This window comes from Oryx dammah, unplaced genomic scaffold, assembly GCF_014754425.2.
Source record: "Oryx dammah isolate SB20612 unplaced genomic scaffold, SCBI_Odam_1.1 HiC_scaffold_20, whole genome shotgun sequence".
In the NCBI taxonomy this organism is placed as follows: Eukaryota; Metazoa; Chordata; class Mammalia; order Artiodactyla; family Bovidae; genus Oryx; species Oryx dammah.
The window spans coordinates 9,798,705-9,824,317 of NW_024070204.1; the positions used below are offsets into that span (position 1 = coordinate 9,798,705).

Here is a 25,613-nt window from a genome sequence, read left to right on the forward strand (position 1 = left end):
TGAACTCTGTGAGGTGGAAAGAAGCAAGAATAAAATAGAAATTATGAAGCACTTTAAGTGTAGTAGACAGGAACAAGTCTGAATTTTGTTTTTAACACATGAAAGGTTGTCAGTCAGTCTGAGTAAAATAAAATGTATGGGAGAGGGGGACAGTTGCATATTTTAAAACTCATTTTCTATGTTCTAGTTAATATTAATAAAACAATGATGTTGCATAAAATGAGTGTAAATGATACAAATATATTGAAACTTTATGGACATGATCACACACACACACATACACACAAACTCCAAAGGACTAATGTCCTTAAGTCTAATTCCTACTCTAAGTCTAAGTTAGTATGACTTATGCTATATTTTCTGGCAACTTCTAAATTAAATTTAGTGTACCCATCACTGTCAGTTCAGTTCAGTTCAGTCGCTCAGTCGTGTCCGACTCTTTGCGACCCCGTGAATCGCAGCACGCCAGGCCTCCCTGTCCATCGCCATCTCCCGGAGTTCACTCAGACTCACGTCCATTGAGTCCGTGATGCCATCCAGCCATCTCATCCTCGGTCATCCCCTTCTCCTCCTGCCCCCAATCTCTCCCAGCATCAGAGTCTTTTCCAATGAGTCAACTCTTCGCATGAGGTGGCCAAAGTACTGGAGCTTCAGCTTTAGCATCATTCCTTCCAAAGAAATCCCAGAATCTCCTTCAGAATGGACTGGTTGGATCTCTTCTCCAACACCACAGTTCAAAAACATCAATTCTTTGGCGCTCAGCCTTCTTCACAGTCCAACTCTCACATCCATACATGACCACTGGGAAAGCCATAGCCTTGACTAGATGGACGTTTGTTGGCAAAGTAATGTCTCTGCTTTTGAATATACTGTCTAGGTTAGTCAAAACTTTTCTTCCAAGGAGTAAGCGTCTTTTAATTTCATGGATGCAATCACCATCTGCAGTGATTTTGGAGCCTAAAAAAATAAAGTCTGACACTGTTTCCACTGTTTCCCCATCTATTTCCCATGGAGTGATGGGACCGGATGCCATGATCTTCGTTTTCTGAATGTTGAGCTTTAAGCCAACTTTTTCACTCTCCTCTTTCACTTTCATCAAGAGGCTTTTTAGTTCCTCTTCACTTTCTGCCATAAGGGTGGTGTCATCTGCATATCTGAGGTTATTGATATTTCTCCCAGCAATCTTGATTCCAGCTTGTGTTTCTTCCAGCCCAGCATTTCTCATGATGTACTCTGCATAGAAGTTAAATAAGTAGGGTGACAATATACAACTTTGACGTACTCCTTTTCCTATTTGGAACCAGTCTGTTGTTCCATGTCCAGTTCTAACTGTTGCTTCCTGACCTGCATACAGATTTCTTAAGAGGCAGGTCAGGTGGTCTGGTATTCCCATCTCTTTCAGAATTTTCCACAGTTTATTGTGACCCACACAGTCAAAGGCTTTGGCATAGTCAATAAAGCAGAAATAGATGTTTTTCTGGAACTCTCTTGCTTTTTCCATGATCCAGCGGATATTGGCAATTTGATCTCTGGTTCCTCTGCCTTTTCTAAAACCAGCTTGAACATCAGGAAGTTCATGGTTCACGTATTGCGGAAGCCTGGCGTGGAGAATTTTGAGCATGACTTTACTAGCATGTGAGATGAGTGCAATTGTGTGGTAGTTTGAGCATTCTTTGGCATTGCCTTTGTTTGGGATTGGAATGAAAACTGACCTTTTCCAGTCCTGTGGCCACTGCTGAGTTTTCCAAATTTGCTGGCATATTGAGTGCAGCACTTTCACAGCATCATCTTCTTGGATTTGAAATAGCTCAACTGGAATTCCATCACCTCCACTAGTAGGAGGTAGAAATTTTTCTCTGACTCCATAGGCTGGATTTTAAGCATTTTGTAAACAGTCTCACAAACTTTTCCATGGAGCTTATTAGCACATGGTATTATATTGCCCTATTTACATGTTGCCCATCTATGTGGATTCATTACAAGTATGATCTGCATGTTATTAATATTTGGTTCTACTACTAACTCCAAAACAAGCTGTCAATAAACTCTTCTTTCTGCTAGAACTGGAAATTTCTTTAAAAACACAAAGTATTTTATCAAGAGTAAGGAGGATGGTAACTGGAAAGAGTTTTGCTGGTAGTTAATAAAATATTGAATAAAGTCAATGCTGGTTTCCTAGAGAAATTGTTCTCATCTTCAATTTGCATATCTTGACTCTTGAAGATCTTCAAACACGTTGGTTACACACTTGTTGACTGAAGACAATTTTTCATATACAAAGAAGACTTTGGGACAAAATCTGAACTAAATCAGTGGTAGTCACCAGCCATTCATTCATTACAGAGACATGGATATAAGTCCGTCTCACATGGGACATCACATAACAAAGTCTGAGTGTTTAAAAAGGCACACTATTTAAGTGAATAGTCTTATGTTTAAGAAATACATTTTAAAATTATTTAAATGTTTAGATTTAATTGTATTAATTTAAATTTTATTAAATCTAATTTATTAATTTATAGTGAAACAAAGTATACAGACATTTTAAAATATTCACCTCTTGTCACTTGAAAAATTTGCAAATACCTTTTTATCTATAGAGAACAGATTGCTTTGAATTCCAGCATGTAGCACCCCCATGCACACATATGCCCCTGTCTGTGTGCGCCTGTTTAGTGTGAACTGCCGACTCTATTTGTAAATGAAAAGAAATAGGGGGAAACACAGGAGGGAGGAACATAAATAAATCCAAATCATTACAACTCATGAGAGGTACTTGGTGATATCCCTAAATCAATGGGATGCTCTTAATATTCTTAACTGATGAAGGTTCCCAAAAGAATGAAAAAAAGATTTTTGAAAAAATATAAAATAATTATCAACATTTAGGCACTTCCTGGAGGCTCAGAGGTTAAAGCGTCTGCCTGGAATGCAGGAGACCCGGGTTCTATCCTTGCGTCGGGAAGATCCCCTGGAGAAGGAAATGGCAACCCACTCCAGTACTCTTGCCTGGAGAATCCCATGGAGGGAGGAGCCTGGTGGGCTACAGTCCATGGGGTCGCAAAGAGTCGGACACGACTGAGTGACTTCACTTTCACTTTCACTTTTCAAGCACTTCCCAAAAGATGCTTATCATATATACACACTATATACACACATGAGCAGATTTTCATGTCTAAAAACTACCAACATTATCTAAAACTCAACTTATTACGACGTTCCCAACAACTTAGGAGACAGTGTGGATGGCAGACATAGTTCAAGCATAGCTGACAACCATCCACACCCATCACTCCTCTTGCCCTTTAAAGCAGGAGAACCTGCCTACAGTTAAAGCAGGAGAAACTGCCAACAGATCAGTCACTCATCATCCATGGAAATGAGCTGCCCCAATGTGGTGTGTTTGCTACATCGACTGGACCCTCTCCTTCCACTTTCTCTTTGCCCCACCCTATTTCATTCTTTTTAAAAAATATTTATTTGGCTGCACCGAGTCTCAGTTGCAGCACGTGGGATCTAGTTTCCTGACCAGGGATGACTCCTAGGTCCCCTGCCCTGGGAGCATGGAGTCTTAGCCTCGGGACCAGCAGGGAAGGCCTCCCTCTTTCATTTTTTCAACTGCTTTTCTTCTGATCTTTTCTCCGTCTAACTTTGAACTCTTGTTTGCATGATATCCTCTTATTCCAATTTTAGGACACTTGCTGGTCTTCAAAGCATTTCCTAACTGAATGTCCCGGCCCAGGTCAGGGCACCCAGTGGACTGTAGACTCTCCCGCAGTCACTGGTGGTTCCTGAACTGACCACGCCCATTCTTTTCCCGTCAGTTCCACCTCCTTGCTGTCAGGGAACAAGCAGTCTGCCTTAAACCCAAGTTCACTGGACCAGTAGGAAAAGTTTGGGACAGTGCTTCTGTCTGCTGATTTATGGGAGTGAATTCTCAACTTTATACCTATGAGATCTGGCATCATCATGAACAAAGCTGAATTTCTTGGCTTCATTAAATGAAAACTGTACAAAGCCCTGTAATAAGGAATGAGAAAGGCATGATTTATGACCCTCCACATACAGGAGATTTAATTCTGCCTTTGCTCAACGGCCTATCCATTGTGCAGGCAAAGTCAATACCAATAATGAAATGTAGACTGAAGGGCTAAATCAATTCAATAAAATGCAATAGAAAGACTAGAGGACTGAGTAAATTTGGAAAGGCTGGTGCCTGCAAGATTAGTATTTGGACAACAGGTAATTACAAAAATCAATGCCTGTATATGAAAACATGACAGGCAGCTATCTGTCATGAAGGGAGAACCACTATTAATGGTTTAGGCTTGAATTAGGATGAGAGAACTCTCATCCTAATAGATGTGTGCAAAGTCCTGAGTGTGTACACACTGAGATGTGTACACACCTGAGTGTGTGTGTGTATGTGTGCGCATGAGCATGCACTTGTACTCCCTTGGTAACTGAAGGAGAGATGAAGGGAAACTCCAGGTGGCTCACTCTGCATTTTACTTAGGCCTCCTGCATCTGCCCAGCTCCTCCAGCTCCTTTGTGCTAACTCTGATCTCATTTTGTCAGGCTGTATGCTACACATCCTTTCCTTCCTTGTCATCACAGTCTCCGAGGTACTCCAGGCACCATTATCATGAGGTCCTGGCCATGTCTGCAGTCTTTAGGAGGTAGAGCAGAGGAACAAGTTCCACTTGAACCACAGCTCTAAGAACCAGGTGTCAGGAGAATCTCCGGGCAGTAAGAAGTGATACAGGCAACCTCAAGGGCATCTGCAGCAAAATTAAAAACCGAGCACAGGTACACACAACCTACACATACATGTGCATGCAGGCCTAGTCGTGTCCTACTCCTTGCGGCTCTAGGGACTGTAGCCCTCCAGGCTCCTTTGTCCACGGACTCTTCCAGGCAAGAATACTAGAGTGGTTTGCATGCCCTCCTCCAGGGGATTTTACCAACCCAGGGATTAAACCCCAATCTCTTGTATCTCCTTCATGGCAGGCAGATTCTTCACCATTGCACTGAGAAGCTCAGCTGTATATACGTATGTAAGATAAAACAGTATCTTACGTGTCTAACTGTGCTCCTGGACAAAGATGTATATGAACGAATGAATACATCACCATGTAGCAGTTTGCATCCATTAAGTCATTTAATCCCTATAAGGACTCTACAGGGAAGGGATCAGCATCTCTGTTTTAAAGATAAGAAAGGAGGCTTGAGCGGACAGCTCTGTTCAAGAAGACACAGCTGGTGAGCAGGGAAGTGATGCTGGACAATGTATCTTTCGACACTGGTGAATGTGCTGGTCACCCCGTCCTCACACCACCGTTTTGTCTCCTGCAGAAGCCAGGATGCTTCTAATGTGACCACACACAAGTCCACGTTGGGCACCACTGCTATAAAGTTTCAAGGCTGGTCATGGCTCACATAGACAGAGGCAATGACTTTGAACTTGCCCAGGTAATGGCGTCTGCATGGACCACATGACGGCCTTGTTGATGTTTGGCCTCTGACAGCTCTGTCCCTTCTGCTCGCATCCGAGCAAGCTGACGACAAAGCTCTGATGCCTCCTCCTTTGGTGCCAGAAAGTTCAAACCATAGAAATCCTGTCCCCAGGTAAGAACACCATCACAGGGCAGGCCATATCTACCACCTAATCCCGTAGGCATCCTTTCCTGAGCTCTCCACTCACATTCAGTCCCGTGTGGAAGCCGCTATGCTCGGCTACATAAGCCTCATTACGTGAGTAACTGGCCTTTTCATACTCTCATGGGGTGTGTGTGCTGTCCTCAGTCTTGACATCAGAACCAAATTTGGGGACGAGTCCATCCTGCTGCTGTGGTTGCCACAATATCTGTGAATCCGCTTTACACCCATCAAGGGATGAGATTCTCTCATGGCCTCTAGAGAAACCCTCAAAGTTATAATCTTTGCAAAACGATGGCATGTGATCCCTCAATCGGACATCTCTCCTTCATTTTAAATGGTTATTTTGTTTTCTACTAAAGGCTGAGAATGACTAAGAGACTGCCACTTGGGACAAGAGCCACATAATTTAATTTATCCTCAGATCATTTTAATAGTATTTTTTGACATTCATATTTAAAAAAAATAAAAAATAAAAATAGTAAAAAAAAATCTATCTTAGATGAATAATAATTTCTTTTATCTCAGCTTTGGCATTACCGATACTTGGTACCGATAATTCTTTGTCCAGGCTGCCCTTCCATTACAGAATGTTTTGCAAGCATTCTTTGTAATTGAACAGGACCATATGGTGCCTGTTGGGGACAGAGCCTCCATTTTTTTCCACCTGCTTCTTTGCAGAAAAACTTTAGCCAAAGAATAAATTTAATCAGAGAAGTGAGAAAATGCAGACAGGAAAACCATCAAGTGAGACAAAATAATAATAGTTTAGCCATTTAACATAGTCAAGGACCTTTAGTTCCTCCTTAAGGGCTATACATAATATTCTGAGTCACATCCTCTGAGCTGTTTTGCAGATACTAAAACCCTGCCAGGTGGAAGGAGTTGACTGCACGATGACCAGACTGTAGCCATGACATAAGTTTCTCTATCTTACATAGTTCCAAGAACTGACCTCAAGGAAACAAGAACAAACCGACCCTGGAACTGAAGATGAACTGTACTTAAAATCATCAAGATGGTGCTGATCAGATCACTGCATGACCAATTTCACGATGACTGTCAGAGCAGACTGTGCTGTTTCTGCATGTAACCCCCATCTCCAACCTGTAACCCTGGAAATCCCCCCTTTAAAGCTCCTGCTTCCTGATCAGCAGTTGAGAGTTGGTTTTTGGACATAAGTCCACCTTCTCCCAGGTTGCCAGTCTCCTGAATAAAGGAACCTTTCTTTCCTGCCAACACTTGTCTCTTGAGTACTGACTTTTCAGAGGTGAGCAGCCCAGCCTGACTTGGGTAACACATGACTGCCACCCACTAAATGCTAATGGCACACCACAAATTGTTTTCAATTCTGACAACCAAAGATGGCTCCAGATGTTGTGATATGTCCCTTGGGAGGCAAAATTACACCTGGTTGCGAATCACCACTTTATATACATTCCACAAAGAAACAGGACTTTTCTGATGAGAAAAAGCATGGGTCAAGCCCTTTGTAGTCCCAGGGGAAGAGAAACAGGAAAAAAAAAAAAAGATGAAAAGCTGCTAGTCTATACACATCCCAATGCAAGCAAGCACCATCTATAATAAATCGCAATTATATCTTCAAATCTCTGCTTTCCACCCTTAAACTAATTTAGTCTCATCCCCCAAATTCCTTACATGCTATGGAGATGGCTCTTAACAGTTTATAAAATCTTTTTTAAAAATTTGATTACTCAGCTGCTCATATGCAAATGCTTGTCCCTTGTCTTAAAAAAAAAAAAAAATCAGAGTTGGCTGTGCTGACCACTGTGATTTTCCAGAAATATCACATACCACAATTTGTGCACTTTGAAGTATTCCAAAAATTTTGAGCATGTTAACAACTGTTTACATGATGAACACAGAGAAGAGATTCTTTAATGGAATGCATATATCTGTATCATATCCACTGGTACATTTGCACTTATCAATGAGTTTTCCAGGAAGACAGATGATACCATAAACTGATGTAGCAATCTTGATATAATTTGAGGAGAACATGAAGATGCTTTGTATTTCTTTAGAATTTAGGAGCAGAGATGACTCCAGAGATGGACTGAGAAGAAAAATGCAAATTATATCAAAAGTTTAGCATTTGATACTCTCATCTCTGTGGATATTAGTGTATATCCTTGGCCCTCTATTCCTTCAGTATTCAAATATTAAAAAAGAAGAATGTATATATAGGCATGCCAAACACTTAGATGAAAAGTGTGGATCTAAGTTTTAATAGCATAACTTTAAGCTTCGAATTTTTTTTCCCCATTCAACAGTACTCTGAATACCTAAGTGATGATGAATCTGACACCAGTCATTCACGATTCCAAGTAGTGCTTACCTCGGCTTTAATTTTGTTGTCTCCAAAACAGAGGTGCTGTAAATAGGCTGCAGCATTAGACTGGACCGAAGGAAACTGGTGTTGTAACATCTGTATCACTTCAGGTAGCTCCGGGTCTCTCCACCCAAATTCTCTGAACAAAAGGAAAGCAGGAGAACATGAGAGAAATCCTGCAACTGGTAGCCTGTGGTCAACTCATCTATGTAACACCTGTGAGAGTTTACATGGGAATATTTCACACTGATTGTCCTGGTTTTCTGACACATGTTGTTGCTTAGTCGCTAAGTTGTGTCCAGCTATTTGCGATCCTCCTCCCCCCAGGACTGCAGCACGCCAGGCTCTTCTGTACTCCACTATCTCCCAGAGTTTGCTCACATTCATGTCCATAGAGTCAGTGATACTACCTAGCCGTCTCATCCTCTTATATTTCTTACACATGCACTGACTTAAAAAGGATTTGAAAAGATTTCCTTGAGCAAATGGTTTGTAAGTGTATATATATATATATACATACATACACATCTGGGGCTTCCCGGGTGGTACAACGGTAAAGAATCTGCCCATCAGTGCAGGAGATGAAAGAGACATAGGTTCAAGCCCTGGGTCAGGAAGATCCCCTGGAGTAGGACATGGCAAACGACTCAAATATTCTTGCCTGGAAAATTCCATGGACAGAGGCGGCTAGCAGGCTGCAGTCCATGGGGTTGTTAAAGAGTCAGACACAACTAAGCATGTAGGCAAATAAACTTATATAACCTTAAATGTATCACTGAAGCTACCATGTTTATGAAGACTGGGAAAAAAAGGACTTAAAATGGCACGATCTTACTAATATAGACATTTTTCATTTGGACTTCTGTAGATAATTTACAAGATCACATTTATTTTCCAAAATATTATTTCAACAGTCTTGTGCAGGTATAGCATTTAGTTAAATTATCAGATAAGAGAAAATATAACTGAATGAGTCCAACCTAAAATGTCCTGATACCAGTTATGCCATATTTGTTATATTTATGGTTAATATTGCTATTATCATAATCTCTTCTTTTAAAAACATACAGATTCCCTAAACAATTTTCTGAGGATAAAAGTATAGTAACAAGAAGGCTTCATAAAAGGAAATTATTTATTTAAAATGTTAGGTTTATTCAAACAAATTTTATGCATGGTGCATTCTTTTTCTATATCCTCTTGTTTATATCTGAGCTACTCCAAGAAGCTAGTTGTTTATTTAATTTTGAGAAACATGCTCCAGGATACTTAAATCCATCATAAAACACAAGGGTGACTGTACCATTATGTATATGAATACTCTTTCATGAAATTCACCAACTCAACCAGTTAGAGCAGCGATCCCCAACCTTTCTGGCACCAGGGATTGCTTTCATGAAAGACAATTTTTCCATGGATCGGGGTGGGGCGGGCTGGTGGTGGGTGGATTCGGGATGACTCAAGCACATTACATTTATTGTGCACTTTATTTGTATTATTACATCAGTTCCACCTCAGATCGTCAGGCATCAGATCCTGGAGGTTGGGGACCCTTGAGTTAGACCACGACACTGACATGGTTGGATGTAAGGATTCCATGTCTGAAGCAGTGAATCAATTTTTAACAGAGAAATAAGAAAGCAACCCGTGAGGCCACAGATGAAAACCTGACCCCTTGAACCACAAAAGGCTACTATTTATCTGAAAGATAGGCTGGAAGAGACTTGAGACAGCTTGGCAGCACCCACTTGACTCCCAGAAAACAACTCAAAAGCATACATCCTATGGATGCCAGGTCAATGCTGTCATCTCAGAAGAGGAGTCATGAAAAATGGGACAGAAATGGAGCAGACAAAGGTTAAAAGTTTCCTTGTAGATTCTAACCTTTATCTTTTCTTTATCACGCCTGGTAGAGGTTGTCAAGTAAATCATGAAGCATGTTGGTGCTGCCTTACTGCTATTGAAGACAATATGGAATAGGATTCCTTTTGAATTGGTTCAGTTCTTAAAGGACTGGATGGTGTGAGGAGCACCTTTGCTATAAAACATACTCAAATGGTTGCTAATAATGGACCAACTATTGGATCTTCTTCAGCTAAGTGATCACAGTAAAAAACAATTATGGATGAAAACACAGGAAGCTTGTTTTTCTTTTTAATTGAATTTTCTTTCACTGCATGATTCTAAACCACCTCAATATGCAACATCCAGATAGCACAGTCTTTCTTCTTATAACATCAGCCTTTAAAAATTATATCCTTTGTTCAAGTTAAATCAAAATCTACAGAACACCTATAAATTAAAATTAGAAATGTCATGTGAATACACTGGATGACTAATATGAATTCAGGTTCAGTTCAGCTCAGTTCAGTTCAGTCGCTCAGTCGTGTCTGACCCTTTGCGACCCCATGAATCGCAGCACGCCAGGCCTCCCTGTCCATCACCAACTCCCGGAGTTCACTCAGACTCACGTCCATTGAGTCTGTGATGCCATCCAGTCATCTCATCCTGGGTCGTCCCCTTCTCCTCCTGCCCCCAATCCCTTGCAGCATCAGAGTCTTTTTCAATGAGTCATCTCTTCACATGAGGTGGCCAAAGTACTGGAGCTTCAGCTTCAGCATTATTCCTTCCAAAGAAATCCCAGGGTTGATCTCCTTCAGAATGGACTGGTTGGATCTCCTTGCAGTCCAAGGGACTCTCAAGAGTCTTTTCCAACACCACAGTTCAAACGCATCAATTCTTCGGTGCTCAGCCTTCTTCACAGTCCAACTCTTACATCCATACATGACCACAGGAAAAACCATAGCCTTGACTAGGTGGACCTTAGTCGGCAAAGTAATGTCTCTGCTTTTGAATATACTATCTAGGTTGGTCATAACTTTTCTTCCAAGGAGTAAGCGTCTTTTAATTTCATGGCTGCAGTCACCATCTGCAGTGATTTTGGAGCCCCCCAAAATAAAGTCTGACACTGTTTCTACTGTTTCCCCATCTATTTCCCATGAAGTGATGGGACCAGCCAAGCCCAGGCTATTGGAAAGTGATTAGTAAAGGATTCATTTCCGTCTATTTTACTAACCAGATGAGAACTGCTCTATTAGGCTTATATGGCATAGATGAGAAAGTCTTTGAACAAGAGTACAGGAGGAACAGTCTTAGGGTACTTGACTTGCTTGTGCATACGAGATGCATACCAGGCTACATGCATACACACAAAGCCCAGAATCAACAGAAGGAAAACTTCAAGAGTCATATAAGCCTCTTTTTCTGGAATGGTTTTGTTTCACTTAAAAGAGATTCTGCTCAGATTTTGTGTTTCCCATGGAGATGGACTCTAGAGAAGAGCTGGACAAAATAAAATGTCTGTCTTATTTGGGCCAGAATTCAGTACAAGGCATGGATTCTTTATACGAGGTCTTTTTTTTTTTTCAACTGAAGTATAGTTTATTTACAGTGTTTTGTTATTTTCAGGTATACAGCAAAGTGATTGATATATAATATATATATTCTTTTTCAGATTCTTTTCACTTATAGGTTATTACAAAATACTGAATATAGTTCTCTGTGCTATACTTGCTCCTTGCTGGTTGTCCCTCACATGAGATTTTAATCCTGAAGGACAAGCAACGTTCATAAGACAAAAGAATTCTGGTAAAAAAAAAAATCAGCAAAAGAACAGCATAAGGAGAGACACTGGGTCATAGAAGGCTGACAAATTCAGGGAAGGTGTGCATTCAGCCAGGATGGCTATGAGACAGGAGGCTGCAGGAAGGGAGTTACCCAGGCAGGGGGCGGTGGAAATGAAGCTGGAAAGCAAGGTTGGTGTGAGATTGCGAAGAGCTTTGCACTTCAGTACAAAATGTCTGGGCCTGGTCTGTGGTCAGAATTGTGAAAGAAATCTAAGGAAATTTAGATGTGTTCAGACTTAAGTAATACTGCAAGTGTGGACTAAAAGTCAGGGCCGAGGTTCCCTGTTCACATGGTGTCATGCTTTAATCCTTAAGCCTTATGTAGTTTCTTTTCATTTCATGGAGTAGGAAATTAATAGACTTAGAGATGTTCATAAACTTAAGAGATGGAGCAGAAATAAAACTCTGGCCATCTGCTTTCGAATAGATATAATCATATAACAATGATGTCTACTGTAATTGCTGTCTTGAAATAAAGTCTAAAAGTCTAATAAATAAATACACTTAAAACTGCGTCCCCAGGGGACATCTGACAAGGTCAGAAGACAGTTTTGGTTGTCACAACTGGAAGACGCTATTGACATCCAGGGAGCAGACCCCAGGAATCCTACTCAACATCCTGTATGTCACAGACAATTCCCTACGACAAAGAACTATCTGCCCCAAAATATCACTAGAGCCAAGACTGAGATACCCTGGTCTAAACATGTTCTGTTATTTGATCATTAAAAAAAAAAATTATTGTAGTATAGCTGCTTTATGATGTTACATTAGTATCTGCTATACAGCAAAATGAATCAGCCATATGTATACAGATTATCTCCTCTTTTTTGGATTTCCTTCCCATTTAGGTTACCACAGAGCACTGAACAGAGTTCCTTGGGCTATACAGTAGGCTGTCACTAGTTATCTATTCAGTTATAAAAAGAAATGAAATTGTGATATTTGCAGAGACATGGATGGGCCTTAGAGACTGTCATATAGAATGAAGTAAGTCAGAAAGAGAAAAATGAATATCATATATTAACACATATATTTGAATTCTAGAAACCAAAATGATACAGATGAACTCATTTGAAAAGTAGAAATATTTGATCTTTTTTTGTTGAGCAGGTTACAAATCTCTTATTTCTTGATTACTGAAGTAGAAGAGGCACAGGATTTGGCATCCAAATAATTAGGAAAGAGTTCAGAACTTAAACATCTGGCTTTCTCCCTTCTAGATTACAAATATATATAGGAGAGTCCCTCAGTGCTTGCTGGTATTGGTTTCCATGGATCATATATAGAGAATAATGCTGTCTATTTCACAGAACTTCTTTTTAAAAGACAGCATAAAATATGAAAGTGAAAGTGCTGGGCAAACTATTAAAAGCTAGATGTGTGTGTGCATGCTAAGTCACTTCAGTCATGTTTGACTCTGCTTGACCCTATGGATTGTAGCCCACCAGGCTCTTCTGTCCATGGGATTCTCCAGGCAAGAATACTGGTGTGGTTTGCTATGCCCTCCTCCAGGGGATCTTCCTGACCCTGGGATGGAACCCACAACTCTTAAGTCTCCTGCATTGGCAGAAGGGTTCTTTTACCACTAGCGCCACCTGGGAAACCCCAAAAGCTAGGTATATACTGCAGGTATATACTGCTGCTGCTGCTAAGTCGCTTCAGTCGGTATATACTACTAATTGTTATCCTAAGACTTATAAGGGGTGCACACACACACACACATTTAACCTTTTTGTAATACCACTGTTTTAAAAAATAAACTTTTACTGTTGTACACTATACTTATTGGAAGGAATCTAAGTGTAAGAAGAGACACTGTTGTAGCCTGCAGTAAAAACTGTACATTAAAATGTGCCATTTTGGAAAAAATTTTTCCACCTAACCCCTTCAGAGGCAAAGTCTTAGCTCAAGAAGAGTTCTTTGTAAGCAGAGTTGGTTCAAACCCTGCTCCACTATGAATTCTCCTCTTCTATCTGTCTTGCTTGCTGCTGGTCCACCACTGGCTGGCATAAATATCCATGGAGTTCTACTGTTACAGTGAGATTATAATTCATACCTTAGAGTATTGTGGGATGATTAGAATTAATATATATAAACCCCTTAGAGCAATGTCTGGCACAGTGTGGGCCCTCCAGAAATGTCAGGTATTACATATACCTAGATGAAGAAAAGAAGAATAGAAAATAAGAACCATCTACAATTTTCTACAGAAGCCCAGCTCGTATCTCTCATTCATTACTGAGCTTCACTTTAGAAATATTTATGGAACTGGAGAATATGTAAATGTAACCTTTTCTCCATTAAAACTTGTCACACAGACCAACAATATTGTGACTTGGTCCTCACTCTTATAAGGACTCTCTGAGTTGTTAAAATTACAAGGCATTTAGCACACATCTAAATAGCAAACAGTCTGAAATTTGTTACCATGTTAGGCTGGCACCACAACCAAAGAGTTGATGTCCTGTCACAACATTTTTATCAAGTTTACTTCTGTGTTGAAAAGAGCCCTAGGACAATCAAGAGTCTTCAGGAATTCACACTGAGATTTTCAGCAAAGCTTTATGTCAGAGGGACAGAGTTCAATTTGATTGCAAGGTCAATAAACTCCATGGGAAGCCAGGCTATGGATATTAATTAAATCTATGAAAATCTCAGCCATTTATAATCATCTGAACTCTAACTAAAAGTTTTAAATGCCATATTGGCTTTCCTTTACCATCCAGAGACCACAAGGTGAGACATTTTGTTTTTTGACTTTGTCTTGTTTACAGGATAAGAGTGAAGAGGCCACAGAGCCAGTGGTCACAAGAATAAGTTAGATGGAAAGATTTCTTTGTTTTGTTTTACAAAATGGAGGTATCTTCATGCTTGTTGATAGATAAGAACTTATCCAATGATAAACACACAGAACCATGAATATTTTAATTTTAATCCCTGAAGAGTGTGTCACCAAACAAAAAGCTGCCCTATATATATGGTTAATCGCTACAAAGCAGAGACATCACTTTGTCAACAAAGGTCTGTATAATCAAAGCTATGATTTTTCCCATAGTCATGTATGGAATTGAGAATTGGACCATAAAGATGGCTGAGCACTTTCGAAATGTGGTGCTGGAGAAGACTCTTGAGAGTCCGTTGGACAGCAAGGAGATCAGACCAGTCCATCCTTAAGGAAATCAACACCGAATATTCATTGGAAGGACTGATGCTGAAGCTGATGCTCTAATACTTTGGCCACCTGATGCAAAGAGCTGACTCACTGGAAAAGACCCTGGTGCTGGGAAAGACTGAAGGCAAAAGGAGAAGGGGGCAGCAAAAGATGAGATAGATAGTATCACAGACTCAATGGACATGAATTTGAGCAAACTCTGGGAGATAGCGGAAGACAGAAAAGTCTGGCATGCTGCAGTCCATGAGGTCAGCTTATTTCAGTAAGGCCAGTAGCCATCACCTCCTGCCATATTCCTGCAAGCTGCCTGGCTGCCTGCCTGACTTTGGAATTCACTCTTCTAGCCAACTGGAGAGGCCATGGGGGATGCACAGTGGACATGGCAAAACTTCCTGTCCTTGGAGAACCTCCTAATGGTAACTGGGAATTAATTACCGAAAGCAAAAATATACTATTTGCCAGAGAGTGACAAGTGTGCACTGGGTTGATCAATATTCCTCCAAAATTCATGTCCACTTGGAACCTCAGAATGTAACCTTATTTGAAATAGGGTCTTTGCAGATGTAATAACGGGTCAAGAAGAGACCTCACTGGATTAGGATGAGCCCTAAATCCAATGATAGTTTCCTTATAAGAGACAGAAAAGGGCACGTGGAGACAGAGAGAGGAAGATGTGAAGATGGAGACAGAGACTGTAGGGATGTGGCCACAAGTGAATGAATGACAAGGATGGCCAGAAGGAGACGGGAGGCCAAGCTTGGTTTCTCCTTCAGAACATCTAGAAGGAACCAACCCTGCCAACACCTTGATTTCGGACTTACTATCTCCAGAACTCAAAAAACATAACTTCTGCTGTTTTAAGCCACCAAGTTTGTGGTACTCTGTTACATTAGCCACCGGAAACTAACACAAGTGTGATGGGAAAGATGAAGCTGAGCAGATATAGGCAAAACATGTGTGTGTACACTTGTGTGTTTGTGTGTGCGTGGAGGGCGTTGTTACTGCCAGCACAGTGGCTATGGAAGACCTCCCTGAGAAGGTGACCTGGGGCACAGACCTACACGTGGTGTTGGGTTGAAGGAATGTTCCAGAAAGGGAGAATAGTGACAAGACCCTGAGGCAGGTGCTTGCTCGGCATGTCAGAGATGAGAAGGTCAGCGTGTGAACTGGAGCGTGTCCTGGAGACAGTTATGGGACAGGCAGTGGGGCCCAGATCACAAGCCTTTGTCAGCCTCAGCAGGCTGCTGGCTTTTGCTCCAACTGATTCAGGAGCCATCCCAAAGTCATAATCTGGTTCATATTTTTAGAGGATCACTTTGTCAGTGCTTGTATGAATGTGTACATCTGTCAAATCTTTTAAAAAGCAGGTCTGATCTTATATTGGGTTGGGCAAACAATTCCTTTGGGTTTTTCCATAAGATGGTATGAAAAACCAGAACAAACCTTTTGACCAACACAATATCTTGCTAAAGCTGGGCTTACAAAGGGGATCCCTCTGCCTGTGGTGTTGAGAACAGACTCTAGGCAGGCAGGATGGAGGCAGGGGCTTCTGCAGGGATCCTGGCGGGGGTAACGGTAGCTCAGCAGAGGGTGCTGAGAAGTGGAGGGAGTTTGGATGCATCCTGAAGGCAGAGGCTGCAGAGGTCCCTGCTGGGCTGTGTGTGATGTGTGACAGAAAGAGACGCCCAGTGGATCCCTCCTATAAGCCGAGTCTTCCCCCACCCACTGGTCCACACAAACAGGTAACCCCTGCTGCCTTGTATCTCAGGCCCAATCTGGAGACAACATGGGGGGCTGGAGTTTATTATTTCAGAATATGAAGTTTTAACTGTCAAACATTCCATTAAGCTAAAGTGGAGAGAGACAAACAGTAAAATGATGAGAAAATTGGTTATTTCTGAACTATTATGGGTAGTAGGTGCCTTGAGATGCCAGAGATGCTCAGAGGGCTCCAACAAAACCTTGGGTAACCAGGACCCAGAGACCCCATAGAGGCGGTGCCAGGCCTGACTGTGACTGCTTGAGCACCTCCTGCGGAGGCACAGGGCAGCAGCGGCCTTCTGCAGGGGCAGGGGCTCTGTGTGCAGCAGAACTGCGTCACACAGTGTGTGGCATAAGCTCTCTTGGAGGAGGTTGCCATTAACCCCACCGTAGAGCCACCGAGCAGATGACCCACAGACTGCAGAACAATTATACCAAATAAATTCTCACACTGTTAAGAAAGTTCTAGAACCCACAACAGATTTCCCAACCCAGGGATCTGGCAAAGGGACTGAGAAACCCCAGGAAATTTGACTTTAGAGGCCAGTGAGATTTGATTCCAGAACTTACACAGGACTGGGGAGACAGACTCTTGGAGGGCACAAACAAAACCTTGTGCGCACCAGGACCCAGGAGAAAGGAGCAATGATCCCACAGGAGACTGACCCAGACTTGCCTGTGAGTGTCCAGGACTCTCCAGTGAAAGTGTGGGTCAGCAGTGGCCTGCTACAGAATCAGGGGCACTGAATACAACAGTGCGTACACAAGACCTTTCAAAGAAGGTCGCCATTATCTTCATTACCTCCACCATAGTTTGGTCTCAGGTCAAACAACAGGGAGAGAACACAGCCCCACCCATCAACAGAAAATTGGATTAAAATTTACTGAGCATGGCCCCACCCATCAGAACAACACCCAGTTTCCCCCTCAGTCTCTCCCATCAGGAAGCTTCCATAAGCCTCTCAACAGAGGGCTGACAGAATGAAAATCACAGTCACAGACAACTAACCAAATTGATCACATGGACCACAGCCTTGTCTAACTCAATGAAACTATGAGACATGCTGTGTAGGGCCACCCAAGACAGACGGGTTATGATGGAGAGTTCTGACAAAACGTGGTCCCCTGGAAAAGGCAATGGCAAACCACTTTAGTATTCTTGCCTTGAGAAGTCCATGAACAGTATGAAAAGGCAAAAAGATAGGACACTGAAAGATGAACTCTCCAGGTTGGTAGGGGCCTAATACACTACTGGAGAAGAGTGGAGAAAAAACACCAGAAAGAATGGAGATGGAGCCAAAGCGAAAACAACACCCAGTTGTGGATGTGACTGGTGATGCAAGTAAAATCCGATGCTGTAAAGAACAATATCTCATAGGAACCTGGAATGTTAGGTCCATGAATCAAGGCAAATTGGAAGTGATCAAAAAGGAGATGGCAAGAGTGAACGTCGACATTTTAGGAATCAGTGAACTAAAGTGGACTGGAATGAGTGAATTTAATTCAGATGATTATATATATTACTATGGGCAAGAATCCCTTAGAAGAAATGGAGTAGCCTTCGTAGTCAAGGAAAGAGACTAAAACACAGTACTTGGGTGCAATCTCAAAAATGACAGAATGATCTCTGTTCGTTTTCAAGGCAAACCACTCAGTATCACAGTGATCCAAGTCTATGCCCCAGCCACTAATGCTAAAAAGGCTGAAGTTGAATGGTTCTATGAAGACCTATAAGACCTTCTAGAACTAACAATCAAAAAAGATGTCCTTTTTTTCATAGGGGACTGGAAAGCCAAAGTATGAAGTCAAGAGATACCTGGAGTAACAGGCAAGTTTGGCCTTGGAGTACAAAATGAAGTAGGGCAAAGGCTAACAGACTTTTGCCAAGAGAATGCACCTGTCAGAGCAAACACCCTCTTCCAACAACACAAGAGAAGACTCTACACATGGACATCACCAGATGGTCAACAGAAAAATCAGACTGATTATATTCTTGCAACCAAAGATGGAGAAGCTCTATATAGTCAGTAAAAACAAGACTAGGAGCTGACTGTGGCTCAGATCATGAACGATGCCAGATATTGAAAAATTCAGACTGAAGTTGAAGAAAGTAGGGAAAACCACTAGAACATTCAGGTAAATAAAATCTCTTATGATTACACAGTAAAAGGGACAAATAGATTTAAGGCATTAGATCTGATAGAGTGCCTGAAGAACTATGGACAGAGGTTCGTGACATTGTGTAGGAGGCAGGCATCAAGACTATCCTCAAGAAAAAGAAATGCAGAAAGGCAAAATGATTGTCTCAGGAGATCTTACAAATAGCTGTGAAAAGAAGAGAAGTGAAAAGCAAAGGAGAAAGGGAAAGATATACCCATCTGAATGAAGAGTTCCAAAGAATAGCAAGGAAAGATAAGAAAGCCTTCCGCAGTGGTCAGTGCAAAGAAATAGAGGAAAACAATAGAATGGGAAAGACTAGAGATCTCTTCAAGAAAATCAGAGATACCAAGGGATAATTTCATGCAAAGATGAGCACGATAAAGGACAGAAATGGTATGGGCCTAACAGAAGCAGAAGGTATTAAGAAGAGGTGGCAAGAATACAGTCAAATTATACAAAAAAGATCTTCATGACCCAGATAACCATGATGGTGTGATCACTCACCTAGAGCCAGACATCCTGGAATGCAAAGTCAAGTGGGCCTTAGGAAGTGTCACTAAGAACAAACATAGTGGAGGTGATGGAATTCCAGCTGAGCTATTTCAAATGCTAAAAGATGATGCTGTGAAAGTACTATACTCAATATGCCGGCAACTTTGGACAACTCAGCAGTGGCCACAGGACTGGAGAAGGTCAGCTTTCATTCCAATCCCAAAGAAAGGCAATGCCAAAGAATGCTCAAGCTACCACACAATTGCACTCATCTCACACGCTAGTAAAGTCATGCTCAAAATTCTCCAAGCCAGGCTTCAACAGTATGTGAACCGTGGACTTCTAGATGTTCAAGCTGGTTTTAGAAAAGGCAGAGGAACAAGAGATCAAATCATCAATATCTGTTGGATCATCAAAAAGCAAGAGAGTTCCAGAAAAACATCTATTTCTGCTTTAGTGACAACACCAAAGCTTTCGACTATGTGGATCATGACAAACTGTGGAAAATTCTGAAAGAGATGGGAATACCAGACCACCTGACCTACCTCTTGAGAAATCTGTAAGAGAAATCTGAAGCAACAGCTAGAACTAGAGTGGAAGAACAGACTGGTTCCAAATCGGGAAAGGAGTGCGTCAAGGCTGTATATCGTCACCCTGCTTATTTAACTTATATGTAGAGTATATCATGAGAAACGCTGGTCTGAATGAAGCACAGGCTTGAATCAAGATTCCTGGGAGAAACATCAATAACCTCAGATGTGCAGATGACACCACGCTTATGGCAGAAACTGAAGAAGAACTAAAGAGCCTCTTGATGAAAGTGAAAGAGGAGAGTGAAAAAGTTGGCTTAAAGCTCAACATTCAGAAAACAAAGATCATGGCATCCGGTCCCATCACTTCATGGGAAATGGATGGGGAAACAGTAGAAACAGTGGCTGACTTTATTTTCTTGGGCTCCCAAATCACTACAGATGGTGATTGCAGCCATGAAATTAAAAGATGCTTGTGCCTTGGAAGATAAGCTATGATCAACCTAGACAGCATGTTAAAAAGCAGAGACATTGCTTTGCCAACAGAGGTCCATCTAGTCAAAGCTATGGTTTTTCCAGTAGTCATGTATGGATGTGAGAGTTGGATTATAAAGAAAGCTGAGCACCAAAGAATTGATGCTTTTGAACTGTGGTGTTGAAGAAGACTCTTGACAGTCCTTTGGACTGCTAGGAGATCCAACCAATCCATCCTAAAGGAAATTAGTTCTGAATATTCATTGGAAGGACTGATGCTGAAGCTGAAACTGCAATAATTTAGCCCGCTGATGTGAAGAACTGACTCCTTGGAAAAGACCCTGATGCTGGGAAAGACTGAAGGTGGGAGGAGTAGGGGATGACAGAGGATGAGATGGTTGGATGGCATCACCGACTCGATGGACACGAGTTTGAGCAAACTCCAGGAGCTGGTGATGGACGAGGAAGCCTGGCATGCTGCAGTCCATGGGGTTGCAAACTTCAGACACGACTGAACTGAACTGAATTGGACTTAGGTACCTTGAATAAATCTTAGTCCAGAAATGGGCTTCTAGGAGTTGAGAGGTGAAAATAATGTAAAATGATCACAGAAAATTTATGCCAATATTTACCATTTTTAATCACATGTCTTTTAACTATTAGTGAAAATCTCCTTCTACTGAAGACTTCTAAAAGCCCATTAGATTAGAAAGAATATTATCACTTTTATGGTAACACCTCTTCAATAACAATTAAGTTTTAAATAGTACTTATTTATTCATTAATACAAACATGCTTTTTCAATAAAAATATGCCCCAGAATGAAAAATTAACTTCATACATACCAGCATTTAGTTGCCCTGGAAATTCTAACAGGGTGTGCTTACTGATAATAGCTCAAGGGAAAAAATAACAAATTAGCACCCATAAATTCCTTGCAATCCATAATGACTTTATGGAAAATTATATTCTATGACCATGGATCCATTTTAAAATTAATAAGCCGTGATGCTTAGAAAAATCATCTCTGAACCTTCAGTGTCAACAAGAGGGATTGCATTTGATGCCCAATATCTGGGTTAGGACTACCTGATTCAAATTGTTTTAAGCAAGTATTTTTCTTGTCAATATCAGAATATCAGGATTTTGCCTCACGATTAGATTTAGAAGTTGAGAAAAAGCCACAGAGGTATTGATCATTCTTGAAAGATTTTATGTATTATATGTGTGTGTGTCTTAAAGGGAACTTAATATTAAATAATGGACTAGAAATATACTGTGTAGAAATCATAGAATGCAGCACACTTATAAATTAGGTAGTCTGACAATTCTCTGAGAGAAAATTGAGTGTTTTAATGATTCTTTTTATGAAAACTTCTGAACTGCTGACAGAAGTCACAGTTATATTGGGAGATGTGTTCTAAACACAGAGACACCATCTCTTAAGATTCCACGGGAGGCTCCACGTTGCTAGAAGTGACGATGTGTCCCATGGCACCTGTGTCTTTACAAAGTAACCTGTGAGCACACAGGTGAGGGCTGATTGATGAGTCCAGTCTGGGTGATAGCAATGTTTCCTCATACGCATTGTTGATTTTAGTCCTGCAAATATTTGAAGCATTTATTTCACACATACAATTTCATCTCTGTTACCTTATTTTAGTTCTCCAAAGGATGACAACTTAATTTACTTCAGATAACACTGAACAGAGATACTTCCTTTAAATAAACTCTTGCATGCTACATGCTAAGTCACTTCAGTCGTGTCCAGTTCTTTATAACTCTATGGACTGTAGCCCTCCAGGCTCCTCCGTCCATGGGATTCTCCAGGCAAGAATACTAGAATGGGTTGGCATTTTTCCTCCAAAGGATCTTCTTGACCCAGGGATGGAACCCACGTCTCCTATGTCTCAAATTCAAGGAAGCAGGACTGCTATGGGTTGGGTTCCTGCCAGGATGAGGGAGGCATTCCGTGACTGAAGATTCTTACTGAGAAGGAGCAAAGCTCAGACCATGACTGGTGAAGAAACTGCAGTCATTCAAAGGAGCCAGGGTAGGTGGTTGTTTTCATTAGTTCTTTGGTTCAGACAATGCTCCTGTTTTGTCTGTGTTCAGACATAATTACAAGGGGCGGGGTCTGGGGGGGTGCTTGATTGTGTCTTGAACCATCACTGCGGTTCATCAGAGTGGCCTCATGTGATGTTGACATTTTGTGAAATCATTTATGCTCAAGAGAAAAACACCAAGGTCTCACTGTGGATGCCTGATCAGCTCTGCTCCTCCTTGGCTGTGAGGCATGGGCTGCCCATGAAGAGAACCAGGGGGTCACAGAAAGGGAAGGGAAGGTGCCAAAGACAAATGTTCCTTTCTGGCTCTGGCTGCCTCTGCAGAGGTGGCACTTTGAGGGCTAACATGGTGTTCTTAAGCTCCATCAGCACGATATCAAACCCACATTTGAAAAGAAAAAGAAAGAAAGGAGAAGAAACCAGTGGCTCCGCCTCCATGAAGCCACCCTCCAGTTCTCTTTGTATCGCTGATGGGAATCTGGCTATTTTGAAACCTTACAGACAGCAAGGCTGACCCTTGAGGATAAACTCCTGATGAATGACTTCGTGTACCACGTCTGTTAGCACTTCTACTCTTGTGGTTATTACCTGAAATGTCTTAGGAATGGGAGGAAAACATCTAGGTGTTGTTTCTTAGTGGCCAGAACAGGGAAAAATACACATTGCAACTATCAACATTTAGTTAGGTCTGCAGTGCCTAGTGCCCATGCCAAAAACATGCCTAGCTGGGTCTGTTGTTTTACTTTGCCCTTAGAGGGATCCTAGAGCTGTGACTACTCTGGGTAAACTCTTGGTATTAACCCTCCCTCCAAAAAACGAATTAAAGTGACTACGTACACATTCACAATTCTTTATCATGATTAGACATTATGTGCAAATGAATTCCATCCAGAAATATTCTCTTTCATCATATTTCACAGTGCCTTTGCCACAAAACTATTAATTTACCTCCATTTCTGATATTTGGATATATCTGAGTATAAGACCTAAGGAATAAATTAACCTTTCATTGTGAATAAAACAACCCACTCGCTATTTATTAGTAGTTCTTACAGATGATGGGTGACAGGAGTAGGGGCCAGACAGCTGTATACTATTATACTAGAAGATTCCATATTCGTGCAACCGAATACGTCAGAGCTTCTTTATAAAGTGCCATGGTTAAAAAAAAAAAAAAAGGTGTTTCTTTCAAGATGATAGTATTCAATTACCTTTAATTTCTGCACATTAATGAAGTCTTAGATTCTTAGGCTAGGCTTTTATTGCCTCTCTGTCTGCCTAACTCTCAGGAGAATGGCTGTGACTCATCTGAAAATAAACTGAAAACTTTGCAATGAGTTTAAAGTCCGTGTCTGTTATCATTGCCATGCTGCTGCTGCTAAGTCGCTTCAGTCGTGTCTGACTCTGTGCGACCCCATAGACGGCAGCCCACCAGGCTCCGCCATCCCTGGGATTCTCCAGGGGAGAACACTGGAGTGGGTTGCCATTTCCTTCTCCAATGCATGAAAGTCAAAAGTGAAAGTAAAGTCGCTCAGTCGTGTCTGACTCCTAGAGACCCGATGGACTGCAGCCCACCAGGCTCCTCCGCCCATGGGATTCTCCAGGCAAGAGTAGTGGAGTGGGGTGCCATGGCCTTCTCCGGTATCATTGCCATAGACTTTTACTATTGAAGGTGAGGGAGATGGGTGGTCAGGGCTGATGAAAGAGTTTTCATCACAGGAGAAAAGAGCAAGTGGCAGATAAATATAGTTTTCTTTACGGAAATAAAAGCATACAGTATTCCTTTTTTTTTTTTTTTTACTAATTAACAACTATAACTGAATAACTCTGCTGCATACCTAAAACACATTTTAAATCAACTATATTTCACGAAAAAATAAAGTAATTAGAAAACAATATATTTTCTTCAGTAAGCATTTATTTATTCCCTAGAAAAACACTGTTTTAAGTTCCACAGCAAACTGAAGCCACAGGGAAACAAATAATTTGGCTCTTGAAGAAAACTAATTTAATATTTAATTGTATAATCAAGTATTTTTTCTTTGTGAAAAGTGACTGGACACAATAAATGGGCAGAACTTGACTTTCTTTAATTTCAGAGGTTCTCAGAGGTTCCCAAACTCCATGGCTCCCTCTGTGTCTGTGAGATTTTCCCGTGGTGCCCCTGGACCGAAAGAGATGCCTGAACTTTTCATTCTAAGGAATCAGGTGAGAGGGGCAGGTGGGGAAGATAAATTAGAGGTTTGGTATTAATAGATATACATTACTATATATAAAATAATAAACAATAAGATCCTACTGTATAGCACAGGGAACTATACTCAGTATCTTATAATAACTTAAAATGGAAACAAATCTGAAAAAAGACTATATGTGCGCATATATATATATATACACACACACACACACACACATATATATGTACACACGGAGCTTCCCCCATGGCTCAGCAGGTAAAGAATTCACTTGCAATGCAGGAGCCAGAGGAGACACAGGTTTGATCTTTGGGTTGGGAAGATGCCCTGGAGGAGAAAATGGCAACCAACTCCTGTATTCTTGTCTGAAAAATCCCACGGATAGAGGAGCCTGGCAGGCTACAGTCCAAAGGGTTACAAAGAGTCAGACAGGACTCAGCACACAATACCCCCGTGTACACACATATTTATATACACACAGATGCATATACACCTGTGTGTGTATACACACACACACAACTGCATCACTGTGCCATACAACTGAAACTGACACAGCACTGTAAATCTCAAACCTGGATCTCCTGCATTTCAGGCACATTCCTTACTGTCTGAGCAACCAGGAAAGCGCCTAAGTCAACTACACGTGCATAAACATTTTTTTTTTAAGTGTCTGGTCCAAACAACTTAAGAGTTGTCTCTTTCCTGATGAGCTAGAACCTTCTGGGCCACACACAGCTTCTTAGACCTTGGTATCAGACACTGCTGTCTTCGGTTCCTCTTGTATCAATGTTCACAGGGTACTTGCTTTTACGACAGAAACCTCTGCAAATCCAGGTTTGCCAAGTTATGACGTCATCCAGTGAGGCACAACTGAACTTTGAAACTGAACCAATTTGAGCTCACGCTTCCCTGGCATCTGAAAGATGTTGCATCTCCCTCAAAAACATAAACCACCCGGGGAAGCCATTCTGAGGGTTTGCTGTGTCACCCTGGGCCTCCTTGGAACACAGTTTGGGAACATCAGCAAATGATCCTTTCAACAGCTATGATCTAAACCTAACTA

The 25,613-nt window shown here is 41.4% G+C and overlaps 1 protein-coding gene across 2 annotated transcripts in view; it reads right to left on the reverse strand.

Annotated features, from left to right (window-relative positions):
- CTNND2 (catenin delta 2) overlaps positions 1-25,613 on the reverse strand; it is a 1,103,557-nt gene that overhangs the window by 288,651 nt on the left and 789,293 nt on the right. For both annotated transcript variants that reach the window (XM_040262515.1, XM_040262516.1), the window contains one exon: positions 8,018-8,150. In XM_040262515.1, coding sequence (XP_040118449.1) covers positions 8,018-8,150 — 133 coding nt within the window. The remainder of the gene's footprint in view (positions 1-8,017; positions 8,151-25,613) is intronic.